Source organism: Pundamilia nyererei, unplaced genomic scaffold (genome assembly GCF_000239375.1).
Source record: "Pundamilia nyererei isolate P.nyererei 1_Seehausen unplaced genomic scaffold, PunNye1.0 scaffold00729, whole genome shotgun sequence".
NCBI classification, from domain to species: Eukaryota; Metazoa; Chordata; class Actinopteri; order Cichliformes; family Cichlidae; genus Pundamilia; species Pundamilia nyererei.
In genome coordinates, this window is record NW_005188130.1 from 37,724 (window position 1) to 51,781 (window position 14,058).

At 48.5% G+C, this 14,058-nt stretch overlaps 1 protein-coding gene across 1 annotated transcript in view; it reads right to left on the minus strand.

The window, feature by feature from the left end:
* LOC102192591 (regulator of G-protein signaling 3-like) overlaps positions 1-13,651 on the minus strand; it is a 24,488-nt gene extending 10,837 nt beyond the window's left edge. Inside the window, exons 1-17 of the mRNA XM_013907986.1 lie at positions 13,521-13,651; positions 13,239-13,446; positions 12,689-12,779; positions 12,567-12,617; positions 12,105-12,163; positions 11,923-12,017; positions 10,110-10,178; positions 9,180-9,240; positions 8,971-9,091; positions 6,933-7,192; positions 2,788-2,869; positions 2,598-2,703; positions 2,404-2,500; positions 1,533-1,790; positions 814-853; positions 473-723; positions 121-248 (exon numbers count right to left, since the gene is read on the minus strand). Of these exons, the coding sequence (XP_013763440.1) occupies positions 121-248; positions 473-723; positions 814-853; positions 1,533-1,790; positions 2,404-2,500; positions 2,598-2,703; positions 2,788-2,869; positions 6,933-7,192; positions 8,971-9,091; positions 9,180-9,240; positions 10,110-10,178; positions 11,923-12,017; positions 12,105-12,143 (1,607 nt within the window). The 5' untranslated portion in view covers positions 12,144-12,163; positions 12,567-12,617; positions 12,689-12,779; positions 13,239-13,446; positions 13,521-13,651. The remainder of the gene's footprint in view (positions 1-120; positions 249-472; positions 724-813; positions 854-1,532; positions 1,791-2,403; positions 2,501-2,597; positions 2,704-2,787; positions 2,870-6,932; positions 7,193-8,970; positions 9,092-9,179; positions 9,241-10,109; positions 10,179-11,922; positions 12,018-12,104; positions 12,164-12,566; positions 12,618-12,688; positions 12,780-13,238; positions 13,447-13,520) is intronic.
* Positions 13,652-14,058: the final 407 nt, after the last annotated feature.

Here is a 14,058-nt window from a genome sequence, read left to right on the forward strand (position 1 = left end):
GGGCCTGATTATTTAAGACCTTGTATGTGAGGAGCAGGATTTTGAATTCAATTCTGGATTTAACAGGAAGCCAATGAAGGGAAGCCAAAACAGGAGCTTCCCTTGAAAGATATCGTTTACGCATGTTCCTCGGCCAGTTTCTCAGCCTTTTGGACTACTTCTTCAATGGGGCCCACCATGTAGAAAGCCTGTTCTGGCAAGGCATCATATTCACCTCCTAGAATGCTCTTAAAGCCTTTGATTGTTTCCTTCAGAGGGACCAGCTTGCCCAAATGACCGGTAAAGACAGGAGAAAGCCAAAACAGGAGAAATATGCTCTCTCTTTCTAGTCCCTGTCAGTACTCTTGCTGCAGCGTTTTGATAGATAGATAGATGCTCTAAGAGTTTCTGGGTTTGTTCAGGACCCTGGAGCTCTGGGCACTGGATTTGTTTTGGTTCAGTTTAAAGACTCCGGACCTGGATTGGTTCTGACCTGGACGAAAATAGGGAAGATGACGGTTTTGGGCGCCATGGTGACGTAGGTTCCATATCCTGAGCAGGGCACATGTGACTGAACGATGGTGCAATTCTGGTAGTTGCCATAGTTTCTGGGCGGGGCCGAAGATGTGGAGGAAAGAGGTGGAGGCAGGGTGGAGATTTGCCTGGTAAAAGGTCTCTGTAACGACCCCAAACACGAGTCGTGGAGGACGTTCGGACCTCTGGGGCGAGTCTGGTACAGATGTCCTGGATAACCACAAATGAAACGATTAAATAATCATAATATTTACGAGCACTTTGCATATGGATGAATAATATTCAGAGTGGAAGTCGTACCGATCGACCCAGTCCTGTCGTGATAAACTGGTTGCAGCAGCTGGAGAGGAAGAGAACATTTATTTGGAAACTGTTGATTTCAGCATCGTTCTGATGGTGCACGAACATCAGCAAACCAAACTACAAAATGATGTGCAGGTAAATATATGAATGCAAACAAAGACATAAAGAGAGCTTTACAGAATAATGATGGTTTCGATGTGGCGTTTACTCAGTCCCAAAGGTCAAAGTGTTTCACCTGAAACTGTCAAACTGACTAAAATATTCTCTTTCAACACAAATATCTGAGTTTAGCGACTCTCTAACTGGAATGATGACTGTACAGCGTCATGGTATTTCCCATAAAAACAGCAACTTACTGTATTTACAATGTTTTTCATGAAACGGCAGCTTTTCAGATTACGACTTGTTTTTTCTTCTTCTTTGGGGTTTTCCTTTCTTTGGTGAATCGATTAAACTCACTGCGTGTTCAAACCATCTGACATTTTTAGACATTGTCTTCTTCGTGCTTCACACTCAGACCGTTTTACGTTGGCCTGTCAGGTTGTCACGGGGCTGTCGGTCCCGGTCACAGATTCAACGGCTGCAGTAAGTCGATGTTCTAAACTTCAGTTCTGATTATTCTGACGTCTCTGCACAGGACCCTCAGTGCTGGAACCAAACACTGACAAACTGTGTTCTACTCCTTCTGAATACAGGCCCCGCCTCCTGACACTCACCTGCCCTTCTGTGCTGACAGGTGACAGGATGATGTAATTGTCTCCATTTGATGATGTCACACGTGTGCCCTTCAGGGTGGTGGTGTGAGGTGTGTACATCTCCTGGTCTTCCTCCTCTTCCTCTTCCTCCCTGTCCTCCTTTCTATCCCTCCATAGAGAACCTAGAGCTCCCAAACTGGCCCGGACCCCTGACCCCTGACCCCATTTGCGGTCTTGTTTGCTTTGGGTGGGGTTAGACAGCAACTTCCTGCCTGTCGTCTAGGAGACAGAGGAACATTAGCTTAGTGTAAGATCAGTTAATAAGCGCTCATTTGTCTGGCGAGCTGTTGTGAGGTCAATGATACAGAAAAGGAGAAGCACAGTGAAGTAAACATGAGAGCAGACATCAGAGACACAACCTGAAAACACAGAGTTTATATCAACCCATGTTCTTCTGATGTTCAGCTGTGAGCTTAACTAGCATGTAATGTTCAGCACTTGTTTTCTTGGATGGTCAGGTGATGTGTTGCTATGAATTATGGGATGGCATCATCTCCTCTTCTTTTACAAATGATGCTACAATGTCTCCTTGGCTAAAGGAAGAAATAAAGGAAGCACTGAAGCTCCCACACGGTGTCTTCCAGCCCTCACTGGTGGTTGTGCCAGAGGTTTCTTCCTGTCAGAAGGGAGTTTTTCCTTCCTGTTACCAAGTGCTAGCTTTAGCAGGTCTGACTGTCGGGGTATTATCGTAGGTCTTACGCTATAAACCTCGAGCTGATTTGGTGTTGTATAAGTAAAACTAAAATGAGCTGAATGAGAGCTCCTTTGATTATCTGCAGCTGTGATTATGACCACAGGTGCAGTTCATATGGTCCTCACGCATGAAACTCACCGCGCTGTGTGTGTGTGGGCGGAGCATAGCGTCACATGCTGACCGGACCTCAGGTAAACTTCTCCACACCACCAACACAATCTGAGACTGACAGCTCCTGAGGAGACGTGCCACTGTTAGTATTCACAAAAGGCCAGATGTGCCCTGTGATTTACCTGAACAGGTGGGGTCACTCTGACAGGGGGCAGGGTTACCTGATGGCATGGGCAAGGTCGACGCACTTCCAGGTCTCTACAGGAAGCCCATTGAGCTGCAGGACTGAGTCTCCCTGACGGAGTCCAGATTGATGAGCCGGACCGCCTATGAGCAGTGAGGACAGCCAGGTGTTTATTACCTGTGAGTGAACGGGATGTCGTACAGCGGTCGTGGAATTGTCTTTCTCACCTGGATCTACCGCCTGCACTCTGACCGGGCAGTCAGAGCAGATGGTGAAACCGAAGCCATCTTTTCCTCGAGCGATGCTCACCTGCAGGACAGTCAGAACACACCTGAAGTCAGTTTAAAACTCCACCTTCTCAGCGAGGCGTAGCAGGTCTGCTTTCCTGTCACAGAGCCCAGATTAAGTCTGGAGGAACTCCTTTTGTTCTCCACACATCTGAGCAAACTCTGACGATGTTTCACCTGAAGGTGAGACCCTACAGGTGACAACACTTTGGTGCACTGGTCAGTTTAGAGATTTGGGGTCATTTGGAAAAGCCAACCACCGAAGGATTTTTCTCTTTATGAGAGATCAGCAGGGAGCTTTGGTGATGATACGCAGGGTTAGGGTTACTCCTTTCCAGGAGATTTTATTTTCCAATAAAAGCAGTTGAAATCTTACAGCCCGCCTCTTTGAAGGCTGATTTCTTAAAATGACACGTTTATTCTCAGAGAGCCGCTGAGGAGTCGATTATGGAGCCTTCTGTTGGTTTCAGTATTTTGGATCACCTTGCACCTATCACCTTGCTGTTCTAAAACGTTTGTTCGGTCGTGTCATGTAAACATAAACTGTGAGGGTAAATGAGCCTGCAGTGAACCTGTTCGTTTGACTCATGTATGCTGTCCTGTGCTGAGTTACCGGCGTGGTCACTCTGTTATTGATGACTCATCACCTTAAAGTTTCTTCTCAGGATGACTGAGAAGCTGTCGTGTAGGACAGAAGGCTGCTGTCAGGTCAGGTTTGTTCCTGCTGTGATGCTCTCAGCCTGAAGGGCGCACCGTGTGTTACTCCACGGCCCTGTTGACCGAGGCCCATTGGGCCATGTTTGGTGGGGGTCTCCAAGTGGTTTCCATGGCTGTGTAAACAGAGACGGCGCAAGGAAAGGTCGCCTCGTCCTGAGAGTTTCCTCGCCACAATAGAAGTTTAATGTCCCCGACTTCAGACTGACAGGCTGATATTAAAACTGCTGCAGGGGAACCAAGAACAGCGTCGGGGTGAAGGTATGCAAACAGCATTTGTCTGCAGGTTCAGTCCTGCTCTCACGATCCCGCTCCTGCGCCATCTTCCTGCCTCTGCAGAGCTTTCAGGCCAAACAGGAAGTGGAATGACCAGGAATAGGAAGCTGAGCGTGCCTTTAACACAGCTTTGCATTTGTCTAAATCAACAATTTCCCCCGGCCCCCTCAGGCTGAGCCAAGTGGGAAAAGGAGATCAGAGGAGGTTAGAGAAGCTGTTTGAACATTTAAATACCAAATAATCATTTAGATTCATGCTCTGAGGCAGTGAAGCGGCCTTTTTAGACGTCCCACTGCTGTGGCGCTCTCGAATCAACAGAAGCGCACGTCAATCTGGTTTGAACTCGTGACAAAGAACCGAGAAACCTTCAAACTGTGAAAGGTGGACCTCAGGAGAGGGATTGTTTTCTGACTTCTAATTGGCTGAGGATGCAGGGCCGGTGCTCAGAGCTGTCCTGAGAAATCGTGGGACGGAGTTAAACCCCAACACGTTGGACCTTTCTTACCTGTCCACTGAAGGATTTGTAAACTGGAGCCAGTCAGACCATTTCTTTAATTACAACTCAGGACCAGGATGAGGATGGTGTCGAAGGTCAACTGTCTCACCTGATCTGTGCGGCTCTGGTTCTCAATGATATTTTCCATATGTGGGCCGAGGACAGGCAAACAGTAAAAGTGTCGGTCGGGGAATCGTCTCTTTGTCTGTTTGTTCACAGTCTTCACTTTTTAGGTGCACGGAAAGCCAGCATTCACAGACCCACCATGACTTTGCACACATCACACAGAACTCCTGTTCCACGTGCACCTGCTCCCAGTCACGGGGGAGCTGCCATGCGCGCCCCTGAACCCTCTGCTCCACCCCTCCCCTGCAGCTGAGTCCCGAACCACACCATCACACTTTGTCTCCAACATTATAGTAACAGCTCTGCTCCGTATTAGCCGACTGACTTATTCTGCTCTCAACGAGCTGAAACTGAACCGAGATAAAACTCTGTTTTGTCTAAGTTATTCTCTGGGGTCAGAGGTCACAAAAATAAAGGAATTGCTAGTAAAGTTAGTAACTAGCACAAAGAATTTGAGTCTGGGCTCATCGTTTCAGTTTATACTTTAGTGGTTCTGCTCTGCTTGTTCTCTGATGTCACCTGATGCTTTTGGACCAAACCGTCTGAGGTCCAGCTCTCCATCACTGGTAGCTCCGCCCTCTGCCCTGCTCTAACAGAACGAACTTCCTGTTTCATTTAGTAAGACCCGAAACCAGCACGTGAGACGCTCCGGTTACACAGCACACACACAACACAGGACACTGTGGAGCTTTTCCCAGGAACATGACACACATCCAGGCGTGACATCAAACTGCACAGCCAATCAGGAAAGCAGTTTGCTTTCTGCCATTTTTGTGGCGAACTGAGCTTCCTGCGATTGGCGGTATTGAATACCGATTATCTGTCACACTCTTTTAAACAGACAGAAACAAAGAAAACTGTGCTGACCTGGATCCAAGAACCTGAAACAGCTTTTAGTCTCAGAGCTGCTGTGATGCATGAAACGTCCCAGTCAACATCATCAATAAGCACAGAGGTCAAGACTGATCGATGGAATCAATAATCATAGCTTTAGACCTGAGGCAGGTTCTGTCCGATGCAGACGCGACACAGACGGTGGATGGTGTGCATGGCAGCAGGTCAGAGTTCGAATCCTGTGGATCCACCAAGTGGTCCTCAGCAGAGCTGAACCAAACCAGGATGAAGATCCAGACCAGGTCCGAGTCCAGCGTGCCGATCGAGGTAAACCCGTGTGAGCGCGTAGCAGAGGCTCAGAGGTGAACTGGATGTATGTGTGTGGGAACCAGCACACAGAATAATAGCAGGAAACTCACACACTCAGGCACACAAAAACAGTGGATGTGTCCCTGTGATAACACGCACACACTTCCTGAGCACACACACTCGGGCTGACGTGTGTTTGTGAGGGCTTTGACTCATTAATGTTTTCCCAAGCTCCTGAGTCTGAATGCGAGTCCTCTGAAATCTGCCTGAAACACCCACAAACACCTGAGAGCTGGAGCTCTGGTTGCTCTGCACAGGAACAGAGGACACACTGTGTTGGACCTCATGTTTCGGATGTTTCTGAGGCTGGGGTCAGAGAGCAGCTTGTGATGGTTACAGAAGCAGCTTCACTCCATAATTCATCACATGAATGTTTGATGAGTCTCTCAGAAAAACAGTAAAATACGAGGAGCCTGCGAGCAATCGGAGCAAACAGGACCATGATGCTCAGAATAACCTCCATCAGCATTATTCATCCTCTCTGAGCAGGACGCGCTCCATCAGCAGCTGGTTACACTGTAAGTAACGCTTCACCCACCGGTTAGTGAAGTCACATCTGAAGACCCAACAGAGACATGTCAGGTCTTCTTTCAGGAAGTGACCATATTTGGACAAGAGGGCAGAGTGCTTTGTTATCAGCTAATCCTAACTGTACTAGACTGTGGAGAGCATCTTACTGTTAATTAGTATCGAAATCCTTGAATTTCATTCACCAAGACTGAAGCTCCGCCTTCTTGGGGCGCTCAGTACAGTGACAGCAGCCATATTATCGGTCACATGATGTCATTAAAAAGCATGATGCATAAAGTTAAATGATTAAAACTAATAAAACTAATAAAAAGTTTTTCATTTGATTCAGATTTATATGATGATTATGGGGAAAAGTAGAATTGGGCTGAAAGGTCTGTTGCTTTATTACGTATTCAGGTTGTGTATCATGTTTTTGAAAAGTAACTATGTAACTAAGTAACTAATTAGTTTTGAAAATAAGTAACTAATTAGTTACTAATTACTTTTCTCAAGTAACTTGACCAACACTGATTGGGACTAGTGCTGCTTCTGCTGGACGGTAGAGGAACTGCAACCTTCACACACTGTCGATCAGATAAACCAAACTAAAGTTACAGTTACTCTCTGGTGACCAACCAACTTCTTAGTTGTCTGTTGCGTTACGTTCAGGAACAGAAGGAGATATGGTCGCTGTGAACATCGCACCTCCACCTCCTCCTGGTGCATGTTTAACGGCGTGTGTGCGTGTACGCTGACTCACCTCCATTCGCTGCATAGCGCTGCCGTCTCGGCCAGCGTACTGCTGGCTGGTGTTGGTGTACAGTGTGGAGGCGTGGCTGCTGTAGCTGGTGACCTCAGAGTGGAGGCTGGAGATCAGGTCTTTTGGCCCGCTGGTGCTGGTGGCACTGGTGGAGGTGGACTTTGTCAGGCTGGCCGTGGACGCACCGGTGGAGGAAGCCGCATCAACGATGTGGTTCAGGTCAGAATCAGGGGTGGAGTCCGGAGTCCTCCGAAGGTCTGCTGCAAGCAGATAACCACCATCATCATCATCATCACCTGCTGCATCATCCCACGACCACGCCGCATTCTTCCAGAACATCTCGGCTGTCCTCGGGGCAGACTGAGCACACCCAGGACACCAGCAGAGACCCAGGTATGCTACAGGTAAAGGGGTATGCCCGGGCTCACAGAGCTGCTGCCACACTGCAGGATTTGACCTCGAGACCAACAAAACGTATCATGTGACACAGAACGGGGCTGAACAACAAACAGCTGCTGCAGGCAGACCGAAGCTGCTTCTTCTGTGGTCCTGCGCTCGCTCTGTGCAGCCCGGCGAACCACAGTCAGCCCTCAGTATGATGTCAGAGAGAGAGAGAGAGAGGGACATGAGCACAGAGGTATTGTGAGGGTCACATGGTTAGTGGGCTGCTTGTCATTACCATGGTAACCATGTGGACCCCTGGGGATGAGTGAGAGAGCAGGAGTCACTTTTAATCTATATCAGCCCCCCACCCCCCAGCCTCTATAAATAGATGAATGTATGGATCCACACAAGGGCAAGCAGCTGCTTACGGCGCCGTCACCACGAAGCCCTCAGTGTTCACGGCGCTCTGCTGCAGACCCAGTCTGGACTCAGCAGAAAGACACCGTCTCGACTTTTAGGATTCAAGCGTTCCTTCTTGATAAAGCAGTTGGTGCTGGATCAGGTGGCCCTGCACCCTCCCTTAGCTACGCCTGGTGGAGCGTAGCTGACAGTCTTCACTGACTCTGTGTCATTGTTGGATCGACCTCACAGCAGAAAGCGCCCTGAGGCGATGGCTGCTGTGATTTGGCGCTGCATAAATAAAACTAAAGCATAACGGTAGATGAAGACTTCACGCTGCCACAATCGCCAAACATCAAACACGCAGATCAGACTTTAACAGCAGACCGGCCACAGTTGAGCTGACCTTTGACCTCTCCAATCAGGCAGGCCATCACACCTTTCCTGTTGGAGTATTATTTCCTCTCCAGGTGCTTCATGGATCACTCAGTCTCCAAATCTCGACTGAAACTAAGGCTACGTTGACACTGCAGGTGAAAGCACATCAAATCCGACTTTTCTGACCCTCTGCGACTCATATCCGATCATGGTGTGACCGTGTGAACGGCACAAATCCAATATTTACAAATCCGACCTGGGTCACTTCCGTATGTGGTCCTGAATCCGACACATATCTGATGTTTTAGAAAGCGACTGCTGTTTGACGGTCATGTCGCATTAAATCCATCTTTTACGTCACTGACACAAGACAGACGCCGATTATCAGCGCCGGAGAAGACATCGCGAACGCTTCCTGTCCGTCCAGTACAGCTGCTGGGAAGATAGCGTTGCAGAAACGTGAACATTTTATTTGTTCTGTATAATCTGCAGATTCTGACAGAAATCTGCAGCTAGAAGCTCCGCTCCTCTAAAACAGCAACAAGGATCATTATTAGGCCAAATGTAGATAACACAGTAACTTTATAACTTAAAGGAAAACTGGGAAACGTAAAGTCAGAAACAGTCAAACACTGTTTGCTCTGGGTCTAAACGTCGTGTGTGACGTCTTCTTTTGTGGCCGCTTTGAGCGTTCACACTAGATGTTGTTTTTTTAGTGCTATATAAATAAATTATGGGATTCACATCACCTGTCAGCTGACTCACCTGTAACAGAATGACATCATCAGACAGGTCACTGTGAAGCTCCTCCACTGACTTTCGGAAAGTTGCTTCACAATCACCGGGGTCACATGACCACGGAGGAGCCAATCCTTACCTCTGATGTCCACACACGCCTCTTCAGAGCTTCTTGTTGGTTTGCTTCTGTGTGATGTCACTCTCAGGTGTTTGCTCCACCCATACTCCTCCGCCAAGAGGTAGAACCAACCATTGAGGGGCTGTCATTCCAGAGGAGGCGGAGCCAGCAGGTTACAAAGTGTATAAACAGTCAGTGCGAGATTCTCTGCTGCGATTACTTTAACTCACCTCACAGGATGAGACGAGAGAGCCAATCCTGAAGCTCATACAGCCAATCAGCTGACTGCGCCTGAGGAGATGGACACACCTGATGAGTAAGACAAAGCACCGCCTTCAGGCCAGATAGTCTGCATAACCTTAGATAATTCAGGCCGTGAACTTTAATTGGAATGTTTAAAGTAAAACATTTGATTTCCTGTTTTCAAGAGCTCAGCGGCAGAAGAAGGTCACAGGGACGAGGATCCTTTGGCTGGTTTGTGTCCTTGCTGTCCAGGTTCAAGTGAAGCTTCTGGTTTGAAACCCTGTGACGCTGAATAACCGAGCTCAGGATGGTCGGCATGTTCTCGCCAAACACACTGAGCGTGCCCATCAGCGCTCTGTGTTTGCATGCTTCAGAGCCTCAGCTTTCTCAGTCAGTCATACAGATTTCATCTCTGTGGTGTTCTGCATGTACTAGAGCTGTTTCTTATATTTTGTATTATTTAAGTTCAGTCGGTTCTTGTTCTGATCGTCTTGGAGCGACCGCATCATTCTGGATCAGAGGACGGAGCAGCTCGGCCTGTTTCTGGAAGCTTTCTGAACCTCCTGCGTTTGTGGTTCTTCTCTTCATGCTCAGGTAATGAGGTGTCTTCCTCCTGGAGATTCTTCTTCTCTGGCTGGATGTTGTGATCATGGAAAGGAAAGACCCACACCTGTGCAGGTACCTGCAGCCTTGAAGCTGAACTCTTCCTTCAGTCTGGATGTTGAAACCTCAAATTCAAGCTGAGTCTGAACTTTTCATCATGTGACCTCAAAGTGTTTAAAAAAGTGTACCACGTGAGCCCCACTGCCACCATCAGGCCAGAGTGTGAACTGCAACATGTGTGGATGTCCAGCCTGAAGAGAGCTGCAATCATCAGCAGCTCAACAGGTGAGAGTCAGAGTGATGTCATCACTCACCTGTTGTCAGCAGGTCGTCTGAACACTGAAACCAGCAACCTGCTCGGCATGAACTCTCCTCTGATCCACCTGAGACACACACACACACTGTAAACACAATGGAAATGCAAACAGTGTAAACCACATGTGTCCAACCTGAGGCACGCGGCTTGAATCAGGTGCATCACTCATTTAAGCCGGCCCTCCACAGGAAGAAGAAACAGGGTGTGCAATTCTGATACACGCTACAGTGCCCATGCAACTTGGGGTCAGAGGTCAGCGATGCACTTCAGTGTGAGTCCAGACTTCAGTCCGAAACGTTTGAATCGACTTTAAGCAACAAAGGAACACGTAAGCGATGAAGAGCAGCCAGAGGACATGCTCTCTGTCTGCACTTTGAACTCTGCTCACTCACGGACGCAAACATCCAAACGCGAGGAGATGAAAGCACGTCTGACCGTCTCCTCATCTCCCTCAGAAAAACTGAGCTCGAGCCTGCAAAGCTGCCATGTACAGACCCTCGACAGTTTGAAGAGCTCCATGAGGAGCTCAGGAGCACAGCCACATTCTGCTGTCTCAATGGTGGTGCTGATGGAGGTGGGTGGAGGGTGTTTTAGAACTGGCTGCTTGGTTAGTAGTTATATTTTCCTTCATTCAGGAGTGCAGACAAGTGTTGATGCTGTATGTGATTCCACTTAATCCATGATAACGACAATGTAGTATCCATGCATGTGCAGACGATGCACATGTGCACCAGGCTCAATGTCGCCCCCTCTCAGACGCAACACGTAAATGCATCTGGCAGTGCTGACATGTTGGGAGCCTCAGGTGGGTGAGCACAGCGCTGTGCATGATTATTAGGTACTGACACCTGTGCGCCACCATGAGGAGTATATTGTGTAAACTAGGATCGGTAGTGTCACATGATCTGCACTGACGCTCAGCACCGGTGCCCCCCAGGGATGTGTGTGCAGGCCACGGCTGTGCAGCCCCACCCAGCTCCAACAGCATCATCATCAGTTGTCAGGACAAGAACCTGCTGCTCAACATCAGCAACACCAAGGAGCTCGTGGGGCGGAGGCATTTACATCGAGGGGAATACAAGTGGAGAGAGTCGGATGCTTCGGGCTCCTGGGCATCACATCAGTGAGGACCAGCAGCTATGACGCTCTGTGACCAGCACAGCGCATCAGCAGGTCTGAGCTGCCAGCCATCCAGGACATCTACAGGAGGACGGCCCAGAGGATCTTCTCTGGTCCCAGCCACCACAGCCTCACGCTCTTCATGAGGAGCGTCCACACCCACAGCAGCAGGGACAGTTTCTACCCACAAGCCATCAGGACACTGAGCTGCTGGAATATTGGACAGTTTATATTACACACTGTACATGTATCTGGCACTACCTCTGCACTACAGTTGCTACAGTATTTTTAATATCTGTATTCATTGATTTTATTAAGAATTTCATTGGATGGTTGCAGCTGTGAAGAGCTAAAACTATTATGTTGGAGCGCTGACTGTACGGGGGCGAGGCTCGCGAGCTGTGAGCCAGCCTGCCTGACAGCTCATGCTCTGGTGCAGGTAACAGTGATGTTCGTACAGCTGAAGCTGCTGGCTTTGGGAAGCCTTCTTTGAAACCTCCACACTGGATCAGACTGTAGGTAAGAACTCAGGACAGGAAATGGCGTGATCCAGGATCTTTCAGTGAAAGTTCATTTCCAGTCTGACCCCGGACTGGAACTCCTGCAGCAAACTCTCATAGCACAGTCGAAGGTGTCCTGAGTCCCAGCGCCGTCTCTATAAGTGTGCGATTAGAAACCTTTGTGTGACTCACAGCTTAAAGCGGCGCTCGTATTTTGGGTTCTTGTTGTTGTAGACCGTGTCAGTTTTAATCCTGATGCTGCGTTGCAGGTCATAGGTCACGGCCAGCTGTGAACACATGCACAAACAGGTCTTGTCTTTGATATTCGACTGTCGCAGTAGCAGCTGATCAACTTACTGACATCACATCCTCACCTTCACATAGGAGTCACATGATCTCTGGGATTGTCCCATCAGCCCTCTGGCCTCATGGACTGCAGACAGAAGAGAACAGGCTGACCAAACGAAGACGGATGAACGATTGATCACTGGAACACTGAGCTCCAGGACAGGAAGTCACTTCCACAATGTGCCGACAGCAGCGCAGTTACAGTTCAGCCCGACAGCAGAACGCCTGATTTATTACAGGATAATATTTATTTCCATAAACATAAACTCTGCATGTGAATCTGTCAGAGAACCTCAAAGAGTAGGAGAGGCAGCCATCTTTGTTTTTAGCTGATCAAACACTGTAAGTCTGAGTCCACCCGTCGTCCACACTTAGTCTGACTTTTTACTGGGCTACTCTGAGGTTCTACCTGTGTTTTAATGATTATTCTATTCTATTCTATTCTAACTGTCAGAAGGTCTCCTCTGATTGGCTGCTACAGCACTTACTGTGAATGATCAGCTGTTGCAGCTCTCTGGTGACTGACAGTCGCAGCTGACCTACAGAGAAAGGAGACAGCCGGAGTCAGTTGCAGATTTAAATCGATCGATCGTTGATCAGTTGATCGCACCTCTGCCTCTGAACGCAGACGGCTGGACCTTCTTCCTCCTTCTGGTCCTGGTCTCAGGAATGCTTCCCCTGGACCCGGACCCGGGTCTAACCTGGGATCAGAACATGGATCATTCTGAGCTGGTCTCGCTTTATTCTTACTGATCCTTTGCAGCCAATCAGAACTCTACAAATTTCCCAGAAACCAACGAGGAAGCCCCGTGCTTCCTGACTGCCACCTTTAGCAGAGGAGACGCTGAACCGTGCAGCACAGTAAGAATAAAAACAAAGACACAAACTGTGATGACGCCGCCGCGAAGGACCAGGCAGATATATATCATCACTGCGTTGTCATGGCGAGTGCTTCCATTTACTTTTACTTACTTTCATTTTTAAGAAGTAATCAGAACAAACATGAACTCTGAAGTTTCATGTAAACCTTCATTTTGTTGTTTCTGCTAAGGTTGAGCTTACGTTTCCATGGTAACCTTGTGTTTATGTTGCGGTGCTATGAACTCTGGGTATCATAGTAGAGGAAGTCCTGGACAGAGCCTGAACCCTCACAGACCCACCTCGGACAGGGTTCTGACCCATGTGCTCTGGGCTGGTTGCTGGTCCCGCTGTGGCTCAGTCAGACCCTGAACCGGGTCTAATCTGCTCGACCCAGTCTGAATCCGGGTCTTCCTGATTAGAGCCACTCGGATTTCAGCTCTGCGGATCTGGATCTTGCTGCCACACCGAAAAACAGAAGTAGGTGTGAACTGGTTTGTGGTCTGAGCCCTGTAACAGTCAGGCTGTTAGAGTCTGCAGTGATTGATCGATGACTGATCGGTGATTCTTTGTGACTTCCTCACCCTCTCCGGTCCCTTCTCTTCCTCTGCAGATTATCCCGAGGGTCTCTGTTCTCCTTACAGTCTCCTCTCCTTCCCTCCCCCCTCTTCCTGAATGGCTGCTGGGCCTCCTGGTGCAGGTGGAGGACAGCTCCATCACAGGGCCTACAGGAGACAGTAGAGACGATTCAAACCACCAATCACCTGTTGGCCAATCACAATCATTCTCAAGGTCCAATTGCTCCGTATAAGGAAACGTGTTGACCGTAGCACGGAGGAAACGGTGAAGGAAGTGGAGCAAATGTGCTCGAGGACAGGGACGGCAAGAAAAGAAGATTTTACAAAGAGTCCAACAACAAAAATTGTTCAAAGAAAGAAAAGAAATAAGTGACGGTCGGCCTGAAGTAACGAGGTGAAGATCGTTTCCCTAGACACACTCGGCGCAGCTCGAGGGAAAACTACTAGTAGATGTAAAAACTACTACTACACCCAGAGGACTTAAGAAACTCCACCCATCATTAAACTGAGCTCAAAGCAGAACATATGATCTCAGTCTGACATG